This window comes from Schistocerca nitens, chromosome 7 (assembly GCF_023898315.1).
Source record: "Schistocerca nitens isolate TAMUIC-IGC-003100 chromosome 7, iqSchNite1.1, whole genome shotgun sequence".
NCBI classification, from domain to species: domain Eukaryota; kingdom Metazoa; phylum Arthropoda; class Insecta; order Orthoptera; family Acrididae; genus Schistocerca; species Schistocerca nitens.
Genome location: NC_064620.1, coordinates 168986710 through 169004063, shown reverse-complemented (window position 1 = coordinate 169004063; position 17354 = coordinate 168986710). Strand labels below are relative to the sequence as shown.

The 17354-nt window shown below is 38.7% G+C and overlaps 1 protein-coding gene across 1 annotated transcript in view; it reads left to right on the top strand.

The window, feature by feature from the left end:
- Nucleotides 1-17354, top strand: part of LOC126194942 (exportin-2) — a 191038-nt gene that overhangs the window by 100075 nt on the left and 73609 nt on the right. Inside the window, exon 11 of the mRNA XM_049933328.1 lies at nt 6984-7182. Within this exon, the coding sequence (XP_049789285.1) occupies nt 6984-7182 (199 nt within the window). The remainder of the gene's footprint in view (nt 1-6983; nt 7183-17354) is intronic.

Sequence of the window (17354 nt, the reverse complement as noted above, 5' to 3'; positions counted from 1 at the left end):
TTGTCTCTGATCTCTGAAGACAGCATGTGCTTTTATCCTGACATCCTCCTGGATTTAACCTTCCTTAACAAAGGATCCCTTGTCTCTCTTTCATTTGTATTTATTTATTTGACTATTTCAGCCCTGTCCCATTTGTGACTTATTTCTGGCTTCAGTTGTCAGAGACTGCAGTCGTGTGTGTGTGTGTGTGTGTGTGTGTGTGTGTATTTCTGTCGTCTATTTTTGATGGAGGCCTTACTGGCCAAAAGCTCATTTGTGACAGTCTGTTTATGTGCCTATCTGCGACTCAGCATCTCCACTATGTAGTGAGTAACAACTTCCCTTTTCATAATATTGTTACTTTTCTTTTAAGATACTCATTGTAATGTTCTTGCTTTCTCGTGGAAAAAGAGTCGCCACTTATTTTGCTGATTTACTGTGATCTCTTCTCTTTCTTATTTTTTCTTTACCAATCTCTCCTTCCCTGAATCCCTATTTACTTCTTTCTCCTGTTTATTTGTTTTTCTGTTCTATTAAGTCAATGCCTTATCTGCAACCCTTTTTGCTTTCATTCTTCTTTTAATTTGTTATGGCTAAGATCTTTTGAAACTTTTTAATGTCTGCTTGGTATAAACATTGAGGTTGTACTACAGTGTCAGAATTTGGTGTGATAAGAGGGTGTTTGATTTGCAATTATTCTGGCAATGGTTTTTAATGCTGTCTTCATCTTTCTGACTCTTTCTTTGACTGATGCCTACCTGTTAATGTTTGAGGTGAAAATCTCACCTAGGTACTTGAACTTCTGTATTCTTTTAATGTCACCATACCTTTTTTGATTGACATTGGTGTATCTTTTGTATCTGTTCTGCACTCTCTTTTCAAAAGAAATTTATAATCACATCCTCTCTGTTATTTCTCTTAGGATTTATATATGTTTAGTATTAATGTCCAAATTTTGTGTAGAAAATACTACATCTTAGAAAGTGATGCATCTTAATTTAGGGCCAGTCTTTTGATAGTCTAATCCTATTCTGTTTTTGATTATGTATCAGTTCCTTCTGTCTGGTCATTTTTGACTTACCTTCTCCTGGGTACAGTAAAATAGAATGAGCGAGAAGCCAAATGTTTCATATAGCTCTCATAAGAATTCAACTCATGATCGTGTGTTCATTAATGTTTGTTGTGTAAGTACTCTTGTCATCTATTCCAAGCTTTAAATGTGAACATTTTTAGGTTAGGCTTTACCGTGACTGTTACTGACATTAAATGAAACAATAAGTTCACTGTTACCAGTCACCGTTTTATTTATTTCCACGACGCGTTTCGAAGGTTTAAACCTCCATCATCGGGTGGATTTACATTAGTAAGTATTACATTTGTGTGTGTGTTGTGTTACGATTTTTGGAGGAACTTGTGGCACTGCCTAGTAGAGAAACGAGACACTATTTCAGAATATGGTTTAGGATAACTTTTGACGAAAAATTAAACTGATATCTAATGGTAAACATTAAATAAGTAAACTACAGTACCTTCAGTGATCACAGGTTCCTTTTGCTGTCGTAACACATCACATGTATACTGCCACATTTGTAAACAAATATGGCGTCTGGAATCAGAGGAGAGGTAGAGAGAGAGAAAAAGAGTGTGTGTGTGTGTGTGTGTGTGTGTGTGTGTGTGTGTGTGTGTGTATGTACATCAACAACTGGCACAAATGTATATCTATCTGCATATTTCAGAGCATTAACCAATGTATTACTCCAACCTTTAGGCAGCTACTATATGCAACATGCAATCTTAAGACTCCTTGCCATGTAAATGTTTCCTCTCAATAATCACTTTTTCCTCTCCCTCTCTCTCTCTCTCTCTCTCTCCCTCTCCCTTTCACACACACACACACACACACACACTCTTTTTCTCTCTCTCTACCTCTCCTTCTGCCTCCAGCCCCTCACTTCATATCTGTCTATTAACCCCAATCAAAGAATGTAATGTATGTATGATTTTACTGTTGTAGCCAATATGATCATTGTAATTATAGTCTGTAACATTTCACGTAATTGTTATCAATAAGAATGAAGTTTAAGCCATTTTAACATTTCACCTGATTGTATAAACGAGTACGAATGTTTGCTGTTCTAACTTGTCAGAATTGGATTTATATACCACCTGAAGTACACACACATATATTTGACTCCTCAAAACAAACACCGCCAAATGCTTAAAGCAATTATTCTGTAATAATATTGTTATGATGTATATTCTTTGCACTTTGCGATTATGTCTTCACTTCTGTTATACGAACTTTGCACCCAGCTGATTCCAGACGCCATATTTGTTTACAAATGTGGCAGTATACATGTGATGTGTTATGACAGCAAAAGGAACCTGTGATCACTGAAGGTACTGTAGTTTACTTATTTAATGTTTACCATTAGATATCAGTTTAATTTTTCGTCAAAAGTTATCCTAAACCATATTCTGAAATAGTGTCTCGTTTCTCTACTAGGCAGTGCCACAAGTTCCTCCAAAAATCGTAACACAACACACACACAAATGTAATACTTACTAATGTAAATCCACCCGATGATGGAGGTTTAAACCTTCGAAACGCGTCGTGGAAATAAATAAAACGGTGACTGGTAACAGTGAACTTATTGTTTCATTTAATATTCCAAGCTTTTTCAGTACTTCTTGGTCTATGCAGTATACACCTTCTTAAAATGAACAAATGTTGTAATATTTTATCTCCTCTCAGCATTTTGGTCTTGATCAAGGAATTAATGGTGATGGCCTATTCTGCGCATTTCTGACTTTTGTTTGGCACACTCCTAGTTGATGAGCAATGTTACTTTCTGACCCTTTGGAGGGTATCTTGTATGTGACTGAAAGAAGTTATAGTCTTTTGCAGTTGTTGATATTTGTTTTGTCCCTTTTGTTGTGTAATCATCTCCACAGGCGTCTTTTCTATGTCACACATAAATTTTATAATATGTTTATTTACTTTATTATGGTTGTGTCTCATTTATTTACCTTATAATAAGGAAATAAGAATGCTGGAAGTTAGGATAGTTTATTCTACTTTCATTTTTGGCTTTTGGCAGTAATGAGAATTTTAGCTCTTAAAGTAAGTCCTAGCAACCCATTTAGTATTATGTTGGAGACCTTGTGATGACTGCCATAAATATGACCCTAATTAATTGTTTAACATATTGTCTAATCACATTTTTATGTGATCGATAACTTACTTCTATCTGTTCCCTGTTGCAGGATTTTTCTAAGTTTATTTTATTCTGTCTGAAAAATTGTTGTTTTATGTATTCTTGTAATACATATTAATTAATCTATTAATTGAAGTATTGTCAATTGAGAATTATTGGATAAAAATTTGAAATGTTATTGTGAGCTGCTGAGAATGACTTCAGTGTAGCATTATCATTTTTAATACAATTTATATATTTTTAAGACATCACTTTGATACGATCCACTACCTCTTTTCACCTCTGCATGCATAGTACTCCCGTCATCTGCGTAATTGTTTTTGCCCATTATTTTCTTTTGCTGCCCTCTAGGAATGTTCTCACCTACCACTCTCTGGATGTTGTGGCAGATGTCCTATTACCTTTCACTTATGATAAGGATTTTCTGTTAATTTCTTTACTAATGTCTTTAGTTCCTCTTCCTGTCTTCTACCTATCGTTTTTTATCTTCCATAGCACCACATGTCAAATTCTCCCATATTCGTGTGCCCTGATTTTTGATTGTAGACATTTCTCACCTTAAAATATCTTGTGCTTTCTAGACAAAAGAATTATTACACTTAATTTGCTTCTTTGTCTTCCCCAGCTGTTCTGATAAGCAAATGATTACTGTCTTTCCCATGATTAATCACCTTTTAGCTTTGTTTATCCTGAACACACATTCTGTTTTAAGTATTTTGTCCATTTCGTTCAACAGGTCTTACAAGTCTTCCTTACTTTTGGCCAAAATGAGGTTGTTAATGCTAACATGTGCATTGATGTCTTTTACTTTTGTGCTTTTATTACTCTTCCGAAAATTTGTTTTACTTCTTGTCTTGCTTCTTTTTGTAAAAGTTATAATGATGATAACCTGCAATTCTGCCTTACACTCTTTTCTTATATTAGATTTTTGTTATTCACTTGTTTTATATAGATGCTTGTCTGCCTGTACTTTACCCCTATTTTGTTAGAATTTAAAAATCTTATTCCACAAGCATTCTTTCTTTTTGTTGATACATATTGCATTGAACCAAGAACATACCATTTTCCATTTAAAAATGACAGTATTATGAAAAGGGTAATTGTTACTGACCGTATAGCAGAGATGCTGAGTCGCAAGTAGGCCCAACAAAAAGACTGTCAGACAGAGCTATTGGCCAAATAGGCCTTCACCAGACTAGGCAGGAAAAAAAAGGAAAACACACACACACACACACACACACACACACACACACACACACAGACAGAGTCTTTGGCTGCCAAGGCCAGACTGGTTTCATTTTGTGTGTGTGTGTGTGTGTGTGTTGTGTTGTGTTGTGTTGTGTGTTCTGTTGAAGGTCTGTTTGGCCAAAACTTTGTTTGACAGTCTTTCTGTTTTGCCTATCTGCGACTCAGCATCTCTGCTATATGGTGAGTAGCAACTATCTTTTTCGTAATATTGTGATTCTTTGATCCTGGATATTCCATTGTTCAACTAAAGATGAAAATTATTTTGAGATAACATTATAGCTGAAATATTTGTTTCTATAATAATAATAATAACAACATTTGAATATAATAGAGGGAAACATTCCACGTGGGAAAAATATATCTAAAAACAAAGATGATGTAACTTACCAAATGAAAGCGTTGGTATGTTGATAGACACACAAACAAACACACACAAAATTCACACACAAAAGTAGTTTCACTTTGTATCCACCTTTTCCTACCGTGGGTTGTGAAAGCTTGAATTTTGTGTGTGTGTTTGTGTTTGTTTGTGTGTCTATCAACATACCAATGCTTTCGTTTGGTAAGTTACATCATCTTTGTTTTTAGTTATAATAACAACATTTGTTATATAAAAATTAAAGGGAGATTTTGGAACAGCCAAAATTGGTAAGACATGTAGTAGTTAAAACTACTACAGTACATCCACATTTGTGCTCAACAAGCTGTGGTAATTTATTAAAAATATCAGATTTTACAAAAATATATTCAGCATTGTAAAATATAAGTCATTTAGTGGAAGAAAATGATGGAAAAATTTGATTACATTATCAAAACATGAAAGACATAATTAGCGAGATTATATCATAGAATTAGCTGCTGTTATACTTGACTACACAACAGCTGAAAAGTGTATTTTACTAAGTTAAGCTACACTAAACTGTGTTGTTGTTGTTCCTTAAGATGGAAGTAATACAGGGTGTTCAAGAAGTCTCTCCGCAGTGCTGTGTGATTGTTAGCCGTGCGTGCCATATGCTGCAGTGAATATACCAAAATGAAACTCAGTGAAGTACAAGTTATTAATTTATTGAATAAGCAGTTTTACAGAGATAAACGAAACGGGGGAATGTTGGGAGAGTCCACTTGAAGGGAAGTAACCCAGGTAGGCGAACAGTCATACGGCATGCACACCTAACAATCATACGGCACTACGGGGAGACTTTTTGAACATCCCGTAGTTTAACAGAGTACTTTAAATGTACTGACCTCCCAAATTTCTGCCAGATCAGCACATTTTAAGTGTGGTGATTTGTATAAAAAGGTCTACTCATCATTTGGAGGCAAGAGAAAACAGATATAAAAGTTACAGAAATGTGCGAGGTTTTGGAAAAGGGAAGGTTTAGAAACTGGGAGAGATATGGAAAAGTCACCCTGAAGAGCTGTTCAAGGGAGACTTACTCCTGTTAGACTCCCTTAACCCAAGGTTCTGGGCCACTTTTCTGTAACTCTCCCCAGTTCTTAAACCTTAGCCAGTCCTTTTCTTTTTTCATTCCTCGTCCTTGCCCTTCAGCCCTTCTGCCAGGAGGAGTAGTTACTGCCTGTGAAAACTTGCCCATTCCCAGAACTTTTGTGTGTGTTCCCACTCCACCACTTGGTTAGTAGATTTTTTTTATCAGTCCAATTATATTTTGAAAAATTGATTATTTTAATTGATTTTAGAAAAATATAATAGAAAGGGGCGTTTCACATTATTAAAATAGAAATACCTTATCCATACATTGCTATTGCCTTTCAGAACTGCTGTTTTATTTAGTTGTGAATTGAAGCCTGTATAGTTGAGATCACATTGCTATGGCTCAAACATTTAGGTATATATTAGTTTGCAACTATTGTCTGTTGCTTATATGTACATTGCTGTTGCTTTATCATTTCAGCACTGTTGTTTATTACACAGTCTGGTTTACGTAGAATCGTTACAAATTTTTAAACCTTTTTGTGCTCTACACTAATTTCATTCATTTCACTGTGACTTCTTGCAAGGATAAGCACAATTACTCCATTCATTATCTAGCTCGCTAGTTTTATTGTAACCATTGGCATAATTATAGCAATTTACTCGTGTGTAGCTTTCCACATTTTATGATTATGACATTTAAACAAAATTCTTAAACTGTCTGCATCACCTCTGCTTCAAACAAACAAACATGAGATATAGGGAAAAAGACAGAATTTTCGTACCATCTCACAAATTTAAACCTCTAACTAGCAAATAGCATTCTCCAACACTGTTACCTGGTGAATGAGGCACCTTTCCACCTTATTCAAGTTAAATGTAGTAGGTTTGTTAATTATATAGTAACTTGTAAGTCCACCTAAGATGTGATTTATCTTGTGTGGGAATGTAAAACTTTTGTCCGAAGATGAGTCTAGCAACATTGGTTGTATTGTTGTTTACACGTAAATCTGGGAAATGAAATATTTTAAAGAAAAAATATTTGAAACTAAATACTAAATTATTTTGTGTCAACTTCTTTAATTATATTCTTACAATTCTTTCAGTGAATACTATTCCAGTCTTGAAGGCTGACTCTATAAAGTACATCATGATGTTCCGAAGTGTGCTGCCCAGGGAAATGGTAGTGGGCTCTCTTCCCCAGATTGTTAAACACCTCACTGCTGTCAGTCATGTGGTGCACACATATGCTGCATGTGCAATAGAAAAAATTTTGGTAATGAAGACACCTGATGGAAGCCCAGTGTAAGTAGACACACAATTAAGTATTTCTAAAAATGTAGGTGAAACAGCTGGCAATATTCATAATAGTAATTAGTCAACTTGCTGGGAATATGTAAGAATGCCTGCAGTTGTCAGTGCTGTAGATTTGTCCATATAAAGTTTGTCAAGATTGTTAAAAGCCTACAGCTATATGCAGTGTGGTATAATTGTGATAAATGGGATTTATTTATTCAGATAATATTTGTCTGGAAATTTCAAGGAGTTAATATAGGAAAAATATTTTTATTGCTCGAGATACTGTACTCAAAAGGGGACCACGCCTACTCCTCACCACCAGTTTAATTCACACTTTTGGTATATGTAGAGCTTGGCCACAAAAAGAAGTTGACAGAAATGGAAACTCCAGATGACAAAGTGTTTAGAAAAAAATGTGTGGAAATTTTATTTGCAATCCCAAATTTTCATTTGTCTTTCCTATTCATGACTTTTATGAAAATGTTAATAAGTAAAATATATTTAGTATTGTTGTGATTTATTTTCAGTGAAAGTAATGTAAAAATTGAGGATAAATCTGAAAAAAAGTTTCCTTGTAGGGACTTGACCCTGTGACTAGGTTGAAGGTCAGTAGTCTTTCTGTTGTGTCAACCATTGGCTATAAACTGCAGTAAAATAGATCGCTCATACCTCGCCCAAACCAGGCCAAAAATGCTACTTTTTCCAAACGTTTGGCCGCCTGGAGCTCCCACTTCTGTCTGGTTCAGTTGTGGGCAAGCCATGCATATACAACAGATTTGGCCAAAATTGGTGATGAGTGGATGTGGTCCCCTAGTCAGTCCACTCTAACAATGAGTTATTGATTACATTATGCACACAACTATAGAAAGCTATTTGAAAATAAGTGGAAGGTATTTCATTTTATCTAGCATGTGCCATTTCATTGTATGTTATTAGTGACATTAAAACGATCAATTTTCAAGTGTTTCCTCAGTCATGGAACTAGAGAAGGTGATACCACATTAGCGTTGAAGCAACTAGCTCTTTTTCTAGCAATAGTACACACATTCATATGTACAATCGCACAGGCACCCAAATGTACGCACCTGTGGCCACGGCAAGACATATTATTGATACTCAGTTATTGAAAGCAGTTGCCTGAGCTGATGGAGATGGGGAGGCGATGGGGAAGGATGCAGGGAGGGGGCAGCAGGAAAGAGGTGTCTCTTTTGACAGATGACTTCGTGGTTACACAACATGACGAAAACAGATATAGGAAGGAGAGGGGGGAGGGGTAACTGAGGGAGGGTAAAAGAGGAGGGTTAAAAAGAGAGAAATGTGAAGATAGAGGGAGAGAGGGAGGGGAAAGAAAAAGGTGAAAGGTTAAAAGGGGGAAGAGAGTGGGTAGGGATGGGGAAAATGCCCACATGGAGGAGGGGGGGTAAGAGGAGCGGTGGGAGTAGGCAGTACATGATCTGGATGCAGAACGTGTGGTGTGGACAGAAGAGAGAAGGGAAAAGGCAAGGTGAGACAGTGGGAACAGGTTAGCAGATCGTGAGAAAGCAGGATGTGTTGGAGAGAGAATTCTCATCTGTGTAGTTCAGAGAAACATGTGCTGGAAGGGAGTACCCAAATGGCCCATATAGTGAAGCAGCTATTGAAGTCATTTGTGTTGTGGTGTGCAGCTTGTTGCAAGCGACTGGATCATCAAGTTTGCTGTTTGCCACAGTTTGGAGGTGGCCATTCATGCAAGTAGGCACTTAGTTACTTGTCATGCTCATGTAGACTTCTGAACAGTAACTGCAGCATGGCTAATGTATAACATGGGTAGAAAATGCCTGTGACTGGACTGGGGTGAGAGGTGATAGGTGAATGCATGGGGCATATATTGTACCAGGGCCGACCACAAGGATTGAGAGTATGATTGGGATAGAGGTGGACATTGATATGTTGTAGGTTGGGTGGGCAGCAGTACACTACTTTAGGGGATGTGGGTAGGATTTTACTCATTTAAGGACATGACAAGAGGTAATCGAAGATCTGGTGGACAATGTGGTTGAGCTTTTCAAGGCTAGTGTAATACTGGGTGAACATAGGAGTGCTGGTTGGTGGATGGTTAAGAGTTTTAATGGTGTCAGAGGAGCAGGTGGCATGGGAGATTTGTTTATGGATGAGCTGGATAGGATATTACCTATCAGTAAAAGGCTCTGATAAGGTTATCAGTATATTTCGACGACTCCTGCTTTCCACTCTAAATACAGTAGCCACGGATTGTGAGGCTGTAAGGAAGAGACATATTGATTTTTCTGTACACTTGGCCTTGGAAAATGAAATAATTTTCAGTGTTGACTTGGAGGATTAGGAAAGAGGTGCTGGGTATGGTATCAGGGCGTTGGGAAAGGTAGTGTTCCAAGGCCGCAATGCCATGGGCATGCGAGATGTTGGTGACCGACAAGGAGTCTGGCCGTAATGAGACCGGAACTGTGAAGATGTGGTGAAAGAAGTGAGAAAAGTCTTGAATGTAAGATGGGAGATCACAGGCAATAGTTTGGAGCTGTTGGTCAGCAAAGGCAGAGGCTCATTCCATGAGAGTACTGTACCTGGCCACAGTTGAATGACAATAGGGAGACCTGTGGGGTTGGTTTTGTGGAGTTTCGGAGTAGGTAAAAGGTAGGAGCCGTAGGGAGGAGGTTGCTGTTGTGAGGAGGCGGATAGATTAAGATATCAGCTTTTGAGGTGGCTAGGCTGCCTCCTCACACCAACAACCATTGCACTCCTATCTTTTACCTGCTCCACAAACGTCACAAACCCATCCTCACAGACCTCCTGACAGGTTGTCCCATTGTGGCTGGTTACAATTCTCCCACAGAAGGAACCTCTGCTTTTGCTGATCAACACCTTCAAACTATTGTCCTTAACCTCCCATCCTACATTAAAGACACTCAACACTTCTCACACCACTTCTCCACAGTTGTCAGTCACTGCGGATGCAATGTGCTTGAACACTAACATCCCCCCTGTCCATGACATTGTGGCCTTGTGATACTACCTTTTCCAATGTCCTCTGGATACCAAACTCACTACACCTCTTCCCTAATCCTTCTAGCCATCTACATCCTGACCCACAATTATTTCGTTTCCGAAGATCAAATTTACGAACAAATGCATGGTACTGCCATGGGTACTCACGTGACACCATCTTGTGTCAACTTACGTATGGGAGGAATACTTCCTTTACAGTCAGCACCTTAAACCTTTTGTGTTGTTCATATTCATTGAGAATATTTTCGTTATCTGGATTCATTGCTGGGACCATCTTCACTCTTTCCACCATAACCTCAACACCTGTTCCCAAATCTGCTTCACCTGGTCCTTTTCAACTCACTGAGCCGCCTACCTAGATGTCGAACTCCATCTCTCAGATGGCCCCATAAATATGTCTGTCCATACCATGTGCTCCAACCATCAGTACCTCCACTTTGACAGCTGTCATCCGTTACATGTCAAAACATCTCTTCCTTACAGCCTTACCTTATCTACCATGGAAGACAGGGGTTGTCAGAATATATTGATAACCTTACCAGAACCATTTCAGCTCATCTATAAACAAGTCTCCTGTTCCATCTGATCATCTGACACCAGTAAACATGTTAACCAGCCACCGACCAGCATTCCTCTGATCATCCAGTATCACCCTGACCTTTAGGAGCTCGACCACATTGTCCACCAGATCTTTGACTACCTCTCGTCATGCTCTTACATGACGAAAATCCTACCCATATCACCTAAATTAGTGTGCACTGTTGCACTGGCCACACAATCTTGTTGTTGTTGTGGTCTTCAGTCCTGAGACTGGTTTGATGCAGCTCTCCATGCTACTCTATCCTGTGCAAGCTTCTTCATCTCCCAGTACCTACTGCAACCTACATCCTTCTGAATCTGCTTAGTGTATTGATCTCTTGGGCTCCCTCTACGATTTTTACCCTCCATGCTGCCCTCCAATGCTAAATTTGTGATCCCTTGATGCCTCAAAACATGTCCTACCAACTGATCCCTTCTTCTAGTCAAGTTGTGCCACAAACTTCTCTTCTCCCCAATCCTATTCAATACCTCCTCATTAATTACGTGATCTACCCACCTTATCTTCAGCATTCTTCTGTAGCACCACATTTCGAAAGCTTCTATTCTCTTCTTGTCCAAACTGGTTATTGTCCATGTTTCACTTCCATACATGGCTACACTCCATACAAATACTTTCAGAAACGACTTCCTGACACTTAAATCTATACTCGATGTTAACAAATTTCTCTTCATCAGAAACGCTTTCCTTGCCATTGCCAGTCTACATTTTATATCCTCTCTACTTCGACCATCATCAGTTATTTTACTCCCTAAATAGCAAAACTCCTTTACTACTTTAAGTGTCTCATTTCCTAATCTAATCCCCTCAGCATCACCCGATTTAATTTGACTACATTCCATTATCCTCGTTTTGCTTTTGTTGATGTTCATCTTATATCCTCTTTTCAAGACACTGTCCATTCCGTTCAACTGCTCTTCCAAGTCCTTTGCTGTCTCTGACAGAATTACAAAGTCATCAGCGAACCTCAAAGTTTTTACTTCTTCTCCATGAATTTTAATACCTACTCCGAATTTTTCTTTTGTTTCCTTTACTGCTTGCTCAATATACAGATTGAATAACATCGGGGAGAGGCTACAACCCTGTCTCACTCCTTTCCCAACCACTGCTTCCCTTTCATGCCCCTCGACTCGTATAACTGCCATCTGGTTTCTGTACAAATTGTAAATAGCCTTTCGCTCCCTGTATTTTACCCCTGCCACCTTCAGAATTTGAAAGAGAGTATTCCAGTTAACGTTGTCAAAAGCTTTCTCTAAGTCTACAAATGCTAGAAACGTAGGTTTGCCTTTTCTTAATCTTTCTTCTAAGATAAGTCGTAAGGTTAGTATTGCCTCACGTGTTCCAACATTTCTACGGAATCCAAACTGATCTTCCCGAGGTCCGCTTCTACCAGTTTTTCCATTCGTCTGTAAAGAATTCGCGTTAGTATTTTGCAGCTGTGACTTATTAAACTGATAGTTCGGTAATTTTCACATCTGTCAACACCTGCTTTCTTTGGTATTGGAATTATTATATTCTTCTTGAAGTCTGAGGGTATTTCGCCTGTCTCATACATCTTGCTCACCAGATGGTAGAGTTTTGTCATGACTGGCTCTCCCGAGGCCATCAGTAGTTCTAATGGAATGTTGTCTACTCCCGGGGCCTTGTTTCGACTCAGGTCTTTCAGTGCTCTGTCAAACTCTTCACGCAGTATCTTATCTCCCATTTCATCTTTATCTACATCCTCTTCCATTTCCATAATACTGTCCTCAAGTACATCGCCCTTGTATAAACCCTCTATATACTCCTTCCACCTTTCTGCCTTCCCTTCTTTGCTTAGAACTGGGTTGCCATCTGAGCTCTTGATATTCATACAAGTGGTTCTCTTCCTCTCCAAAGGTTAAATTTTCCTGTAGGCAGTATCTATCTTACCCCTAGTGAGACAAGCCTCTACATCCTTACATTTGTCCTCTAGCCATCCCTGCTTAGCCATTTTGCACTTCCTGTCGATCTCATTTTTGAGACGTTTGTATTCCTTTTTGCCTGCTTCATTTACTGCATTTTTATATTTTCTCCTTTCATCAACTAAATTCAATATTTCTTCTGTTACCAAAGGATTTCTATTAGCCCTCGTCTTTTTACCTACTTGACCGTCTGCTGCCTTCACTACTTCATCCCTCAGAGCTACCCATTCTTCTTCTACTGTATTTCTTTCCCCCATTCCTGTCAATTGTTCCCTTATGCTCTCCCTGAAACTCTCTACAACCTCTGGTTCTTTCAGTTTATCCAGGTCCCATCTCCTTAAATTCCCACCTTTTTGCAGTTTCTTCAGTTTCAATCTGCAGTTCATAACCAATAGATTGTGGTCAGAATCCACATCTGCCCCTGGAAATGTCTTACAATTTAAAACCTGGTTCCTAAATCTCTGTCTTACCATTATATAATCTATCTGATACCTATTAGTATCTCCAGGATTCTTCCAGGTATACAACCTTCTTTTATGATTCTTGAACCAAGTGTTAGCTATGATTAAGTTATGCTCTGTGCAAAATTCTACAAGGCGGTTTCCTCTTTCATTTCTTCCCCCCAATCCATATTCACCTACTATGTTTCCTTCTCTCCCTTTTCCTACTGATGAATTCCAGTCACCCATGACTATTAAATTTTCGTCTCCCTTCACTACCTGAATAATTTCTTTTATCTCATAATACATTTCATCAATTTCTTCATCATCTGCAGAGCTAGTTGGCATATAAACTTGTACTACTGTAGTAGGCATGGGCTTTGTGTCTATCTTGGCCACAATAATGCGTTGACTATGCTGTTTGTAGTAGCTAACCCGCACTCCTATTTTTTTATTCATTATTAAACCTACTCCTGCATTACCCCTATTTGATTTTGTATTTATAACCCTGTAATCACCTGACGAAAAGTCTTGTTCCTCCTGCCACCGAACTTCACTAATTCCCACTATATCTAACTTTAACCTATCCATTTCCCTTTTTAAATTTTCTAACCTACCTGCCCGATTAAGGGATCTGACATTCCACGCTCTGATCCGTAGAATGCCAGTTTTCTTTCTCCTGATAACAATCTACAGAATATATTTGTCCATCTCTATTCCAGTCCTAGTCCAAATCCTGCACCCAATGGTCGTTGCCTTGTGGCTGGCTCAGGTGCAAGATGTGTCTGATGCAGGCACCCACCAGCTCGTACTGCAGTCTAGTCAGAGGCATTTTCTACACAGTAAAAGGCAGGACCACAAGTGAAAGTAGCCATGTTGTATATCAGCCATGATGCAATTCCTGTACAACATTCTACTTGGGCATGACAAATAATTGTCTGCTTGCCTGAATGGTCACTACCAAACTGTGGCAAATTGCAGTCTCGATCATCCAGTCGCCGAACATGTTCCACACTAAAACCCAAATGACTTCAACAGCTGCTTCACTACATGGGCCATTCGGATACTCCCTTCCAGCACTAGTTTCCCTGAACTACGCAGACAGGAATTATCTCTCCAACGCATCCCGAACTCTTGAAGTTCCCCAGGCTTAAACCTCTGCTAACCTATCCCCAGTGCCTCATCTTGCCTTTTCCCTTTGTCTTCTGTCCACACTGCATTGCTATCTCCCTCCACTCTTCCTGCCCCTTCGCCCATGCGAGCAGTCCCTCTGCCTCTCCCCGGCCCCATCACACCTCCCGCCTCCAACTCTCCCTCGCTCTTGCGCCCTGCCCCCCTGTCTCCTCAGCTGTTTTCAAACTGCTTGCCTTCTCTCCCCCCTCCCTTTCTCTCTCTCCCTCTTCACCTTCACCTTCTTTCCTTCCCTTCCCCCTTTTCCCTGCCTCCAAGTTCCTGCCCTCTTCCTTCTTCCTACATCTCTTTTTTTGTGATATTCTGTGTACTCTTTTCATCGTGTTATTAGCAATACAGGGGAATTTTTGGTCATATCTTATGGGCTGAAGATGCCTGTATATTGTTTCAACTTTTGTCATATCAACATTTTCTGATGGTAACTCATTAACATCCGATGGTAACTCATTAACATCCAATCATTTAGCTCTTTATTGTTTTGGGGTTGATGCATTCTGAAGATACCCTGACTTGTCACAAGTCTTAGCTCTTTTTTTTAGAGGGAGAATGAAGTACTCTGATCATTGTTCATAATTTTTCCATGAAGTTGATAATGTTTAGGAATAAAAACATGCAGAATGGGGTGTGTGTGGAACAGGAAGAACCGGGGGGGGGGGGGGGGGGGGTGCTGCTTTCCTCCTTTATTATGATATATTGCGTAGGATTTAGTACAATGTTCTTTTGCTGTTGGTGGTTGTTCCCTGGGAATAGTAGGGACATAAAAAGGCCAAGATGCCAAGCACTTAGCTTGGCTCTGAGATAGCACTTATAGCAATGAAACTTTTAATTTTTTGTATTGGTACAAATTGCATCTGCAGAATAGTGTTGTTCACACTGTTTTTCAACTGTCTGCTGCATTGAAGAGTGTATTTCTCTTGATTGTGGTCCATGTGATAGCATCCCTTAATTAAACTACAGATGAAATGCCCAGAAAGTGTTAAATAATTTGATGATTTACCTGTTAAGTTGTATGAAATATCTGAGACCACAGGGATATTGTAAGAGAGTACTATATTTTGTACCTGAAGAATTAAAAGATGTGCAGTATGTGCACTACATTGGATTAATGTGGACTAAAAGTAAATGCAAAACAGATTTTGCATTAATATTTGGCCATTTGAGAAAAAGTGAAAGTAGACTGGTTTCTTACTGTAGATGAGACTTAGCATTGCATTGATTGCAATAAATCAACTTCATCTGCCAGGAGAGTTGTACCAAATGTTTAAGGATGTGAAAGGGATTCCTCTTGTTAATTACCATGCAGCTGACGCAAACACAAGTATTTTGCTTCAAATAGATTGAAAATGTGTGGGGGAAATAAGCACATTTTTCTTCGGGGCAATAAAGTAATGTTGACAATATGAACAGTAGAGAATTTGAGGTATGAATTGTTAAGAAATTCACATTCTTCACAATATTGATTGTCACCTACAATTATTTATAACAGAAATATGTCTTTAAATATCAGGTTGTGGCAGTTGTAGCTAAATACTTTATGGATCTTCCACAGTTGTTCTTCAGGGATAGAATATAATCATTGGGCAAAGTTCAGTGAGTTAGAGGCTACTATGCTGAAAAATAAATGCTTCATTGGCCTATAAACAGCCTTTCACTGACAGGGTAAGAACTTCTTACCTAGGCCTCATTATTACTTCAATTTCAATCAGTTGATTCCTGCTTGACAGATCCCCCCACCCCTAGAGAAACTGTTAGGACTGGTAGCAAGATTCATTGTTTGAGTGTTGCTTCCTCCAACATTTCTTCTCTGAGATCATTAGTATTCCATAGTGTGTACTGCAGTAGTGTCATACTTGTCAATACTTGTAATGTTAAGACATTGATGTTTTCTCTCCTGGGGCTGCAATACCTCATTACCTTGGAGAGGATTCCTCATTTTCTGGCAGTCCACATATTGTGATATAACCTACCTGATATTTATTCATATATTATTTGCTGGACAATCTGACATTCAGGTTCAACTTCTGTGAAAATTATCTCTAGGAAGAGGGGGAAGAAGCACAGCTTAGCACCAAACCGGTTGTCGTTAATACATATAATCCAGAAACTAATTACAGTTGGTTTTTACAAAAAATGACCATGTACCCAATAAAAATGAAATCTTTTCCTTGATGTAATCCTCCTCCTCATTTCAGTAGTGAGGAGTCTACCATTGCACACTATTGTCATGGTATTGTTTTATTAAAAGTTGTGCCAAGTGATTAATGCATGCCTTTTTTATGTACAACAGGGTCAGTTCAGATGACTTCATCTTACTCCCTGTCCATGCTGTTTGTCCAGCATTAACAAATTTTCATTTAAATGGCATTTTTAGGAGTAGTGTAGTGTTTATAGCCAATGGAGTATATAAAATGTCACCTCGTATTTGTGAAATAGCTTCTTAAGCCTCTCAGAATCACAGTTGTCGGGATTTTCTGTCTATAGGGTAATGCACAGTGAGAACTGCATATTTTAATACTGTTGGAAAGTCTGCTTTGAACCACAGGGCAAGAAGTCTGAAAGAGAGAGACACACAGAACACTTACTACAGTATAAAGCATGTTATCTTTATTTGTGAGTTTGTTCATGCAGGCATCAAGCTTACTTATTGACCCCATGTATTCCTCTTTCATTTGCACGGAACTGTCAAAGAGCTCCTACTATGCTAAGTAGTAGTACTGGAACAGTAATTCTTTGAAGTCATGCTGTATGTACTCTAAAGATTATGCTTGTGGAGCTGTCCAAGGGAAAACTATCAGTTGATTTCATTACTAGTTTTCATCTGTGCACTTTAACCTGCGATATCAGTAGCACACGGTTAATGGAATATTAATGAAGAAATGTACATGCGTGTTCAGGCCAAGGAAGCATACAGGATCAAAAAAGCAAACCTACTCTAGTGTATAGCTACCACATGAAAAGGTTAAGTGGTTTGTCACTATTGTGTTT